General features: G+C 40.0%; 1 protein-coding gene across 1 annotated transcript; it reads right to left on the bottom strand.

Moving 5' to 3' along the window:
• Positions 1-1,964: 1,964 nt before the first annotated feature.
• On the bottom strand, positions 1,965-2,900 carry LOC130864493 (olfactory receptor 1N1-like). The gene has a single exon (XM_057754953.1). The coding sequence runs from the start codon at positions 2,898-2,900 to the stop codon at positions 1,965-1,967; it is 936 nt and encodes a 311-aa protein (XP_057610936.1).
• Between the last annotated feature and the right edge of the window lie 989 nt (positions 2,901-3,889).

Genomic DNA, 3,889 nt, shown 5'->3' with positions numbered 1-3,889 from the left:
CTGTGAAAACAAAAGAAGAAACTCCTTTCCAAAGCATCATGTCATTAGATCCAAATTTTAAAGTCAAGGTATCTTCAAAATATCTATCTTGGATTAGTTCAGCATCATTTATAAACAAATATCTTTTAGCAGCTGTTGCTCTTTCCTCAGCATTCAAACAATTCAAAGACAACATAATAGCATACAATATCAAGATTCTCTTTTTATTTTCCATCTTTGTGTGGCTTTATTTTAACTCTATTTTGCTTATTTTTACTTTTTGAGACAGGTTTTCTGTATATCTTTGTCCTGGAATAACTCTGTAGACCAGGCTGTCCTTGAACTCTCAGAGATCCACCTGTCTCTGCCTCCCAGGCATTGGGATTAAAGGCGTGTAAGAGCTGCAGGGTTTTGCAGCTAAAGCTGAGTTAGGAAGCCTCTCTTAGATGAAAGCACTTGCTTGCTTCTAGCAAGCAGAGCAGACCCGAGAAATTGCTGCTACCAAGAAAACATGCTTTACTCTATTCTTTCCCAAGCTTTCTTAGGCTTTCGGTGGATTCAGTTAGCCACGTTGGGTGCCATTCTGTTGAAGGAGCTGTGGGCCTCTTCCCACAGCCCGGCTCCCGGCCGCCTGGCTAGCTTATGCCCCAAAATAACAACACACAAATTGTATTCATTTAAACACTGCCTGGCCCATTAGCTCTAGCTTCTTACTGGCTAATTCTTACATCTTGATTACCCATTTCTATTAATGTGTGTAGCACCACGAGGTGCACTTACCAGGAAGATTCTAGCCTATGTCCATCCTAAGTCGGAGCTTCATCGCGTCTGCCTCAGAGAGCAGAGCTATGGCATCTTAGCTCACTTCCTCTTCCTCACAGCATTCTGTTCTGTTTACTCCACCCACCTAAAGGCTAGCCTATCAAATGGGCCAAGGCAGTTTCTTTATCAGCCAATGACTGTCCTCCATCAAACCATCTCTTCAGCCTCTGAAATAAACATTTCTGAACAGCAATAGCAGAAGCATTGTAACACAGTGTAACAACATTCCTGGAAAAATCTTTCCAAGCTGTAGAACGACATTTAGCCAGCAGAGAAATCTAAATACTGAGCTCATAGTGATGGGAAATTCTTTATCTATTCTGGATTTCCTGGAATGAAGCAACTATCCTTTATTTTCTCTTAAATTCTACATATTTCTATGAACAGGACAAATGCAACAATTGATAAGCTAATAATTTAGAGTGAAATCTTAGTGTATTAACTTTTACTTAGCTTTAGGCATAGAAAAAATATTCTACTTGTTGAGCAAATGGATCTCAGAAAATAGATTTTACTTCTGGATGGCAGTACATACGAAGAATGACATTCATAGTGCCAATAGCTCTCAGTTGTTGGTGTCTGCCACATTTGCTGTTGCATCAGATGCACTTCCTTGCTTATATTACTCAATTGTCCAACTCATCTTATTAAATAGAAACTACTGAACTGGGTGTTGATATTCATGACTACAAACTTAGCACAGGAGATTGAGACAGGGAAATTGTGAGCTAAAGGCCAATTCAGGCAACAGAGTGAATGTAAAGTTAGTCTGAGTTGTACATCACTGCTCTATCTTAGCCAGGTGGTGGTGGCACACACCTTAAATCCCAGCACTCAGGAGGCAGAGGCAGAATCTCTGTGAGTTTATGGCCAGCCTGGTCTACTGAGTGGGTTCCAGTACAGGAAAGGCTACACTGAAAAACCCTGTCTCAAAAAAGCACTATGTCAAATAAGAAGACAGAATGGAGAAGAGAATAAATAAATAAGCAAAAAAGTAAATAACTTATTTTCTATAATCTTTACTTTATATTAGGGAAGGCTAAAGTCTAGTGAGGTTAAGTAATTAGAAATCAATCTGGTGGCAAGTATGTACACAACACCAAATTAAAAGAAACTTGCTTAACATAGACATGTCCCTTCATTAAACATTACTCTCATTATATTTAGGAAGAGAAAATTTGTCTCTGACAGAGGAGCTTCCTTAGAGCCCCTTTCATGTCCTTGTTCCTTAGGCTATAGATGAAGGGGTTCAACATGGGAGTCACCACTGTATACATTGCAGCAGCTACAATGTCCTTTTCTACCGAGACTATAGAAGGTGGGCACAAGTAGGCACTGAACAATGTCCCATAGAAAAAACAGACAACACAGAGGTGGGAACTACAGGTAGAAAAAGCCTTTGTACCCCCACCAGGAGTTCTAACCCTCAGGATGGCAAATACAATATGGACATAGGAGATGACAATGCACAGAAAGGGGACCATAAGCACTGTGCCTCCTAAGACAGAAATCATTAGCTCATTGACATATGTGTCAGAGCATGATAGCTTCAGAACAGGAATAAGGTCACAGAAAAAGTGAGCTATTTCCCCAACAACACAGAAAGACAGTCGAGCCATGAGGAGAGTGTGGGTCAGAGCAACTACGTTGGTGAGGACCCAGCACAGGGCAAGCATCAGGGCACAGAACTGCGTATCCATGGTTGTGGAATAATGGAGAGGGCGACAGATGGCCACATAGCGGTCATAGGCCATCACAGCGAGGAAGAAGCTGTCCAGATCACCAAACATCAGGAAGAAATACATCTGAATGAGACAGCCAGTATAGGAGATGGTATGGTGCTGAGTCTGAGCATTAAACAACATCTTGGTAACTGTAGATGATATTAAACCCATGTCAGCAAAGGACAGGTTGGCCAAAAAGAAGTACATAGGAGTGTGGAGGTGTGTGTCAGAGCCAATGGCCAGGATAATGAGCACATTCCCAGTCAAGGTGACAAGATACATACACAGGAAAATCCCATAGAGTAGCCACCGTTGCTCTGGAAACCCTGATATTCCTCGCAGGTAAAACTCCGAGATGCTGGATTGGTTGTCCATGAGCCTACAGAACCTGGAGGTCAGAAAAGATAGTCAGAATGTAGGGTTGATACTTAAGCTTCAGGCACTGGGTTTCAACCTTCACATACCCATGTCTATATTTAAACAATCTACTCCCCAGTCCTGATGTTTCTTGCCACCAGGTCTTACTTCCTTTTGTTCTTTCTTTCTGAGGAATTCTATGTTTTCCATCTCTCCTCTCTTTTTCCCCCAGGTCAGTCTGTGATATCAGATCTCTCCCAGTAAGAGTCTAGGCACAGTCAATTCTGTTACTACCCAGCTTAGACTAGGTTTATAAAGTCCTTTCAGCCCTATTATTACACTAGTATATTTTTATGGCTATATGAACATGATCCAAATTGTACATTCTTTTGGAGTATTATCCAAAAATGTGCAAAAATGTTGCCTTTACCAAACATTCATGATTACCCACTTCATAGTCAAGGGCTGTGGAGTGATTCATTCTCTCTACTTTTGACCACTTCTCCAGATGGAAAATATCAATCCTTGGGTTATCTGTCAACAGCACAGCCATCTTTCTGTAGATGATTTTCTTTAATCAGAGTTCACACCTAAACAGAAACCTATCTGCAGACCAAAGGATATTTCCTAAAATAGTCATTAGATTTCAAAGTGAAAATTTCAAACTTTTCTAAAAGGAGAATCTGAGAATGATTATATATATATATATATATATATATATATATATCAACCTCTGAAGTACACTAACTAAATTAATTGACACATCTCAGGATATCAAAAATTTTATGAGAAATTAGAAGGAGTCACAAACAATTTTGTCTATGACATAATATCATTATGGGGAATGTGGATCTTTACAAAGATTAGACTCCAGTTACTGAGCACATTCAAATAACATGTTCTGAAAGGGAAAGGCTCTACTAAGACCCAATGGATTATAATTTCTTCAAGAAAAAGAGGGATGCAAGTTGGCAGATAGTTCCATGATTCCCTAACTTCCAGGTCCT

This window comes from Chionomys nivalis, chromosome 22 (assembly GCF_950005125.1).
Source record: "Chionomys nivalis chromosome 22, mChiNiv1.1, whole genome shotgun sequence".
In the NCBI taxonomy this organism is placed as follows: domain Eukaryota; kingdom Metazoa; phylum Chordata; class Mammalia; order Rodentia; family Cricetidae; genus Chionomys; species Chionomys nivalis.
Note: the sequence above shows the minus strand (reverse complement) of the source record. Positions and strands in the feature narration are given on the sequence as shown.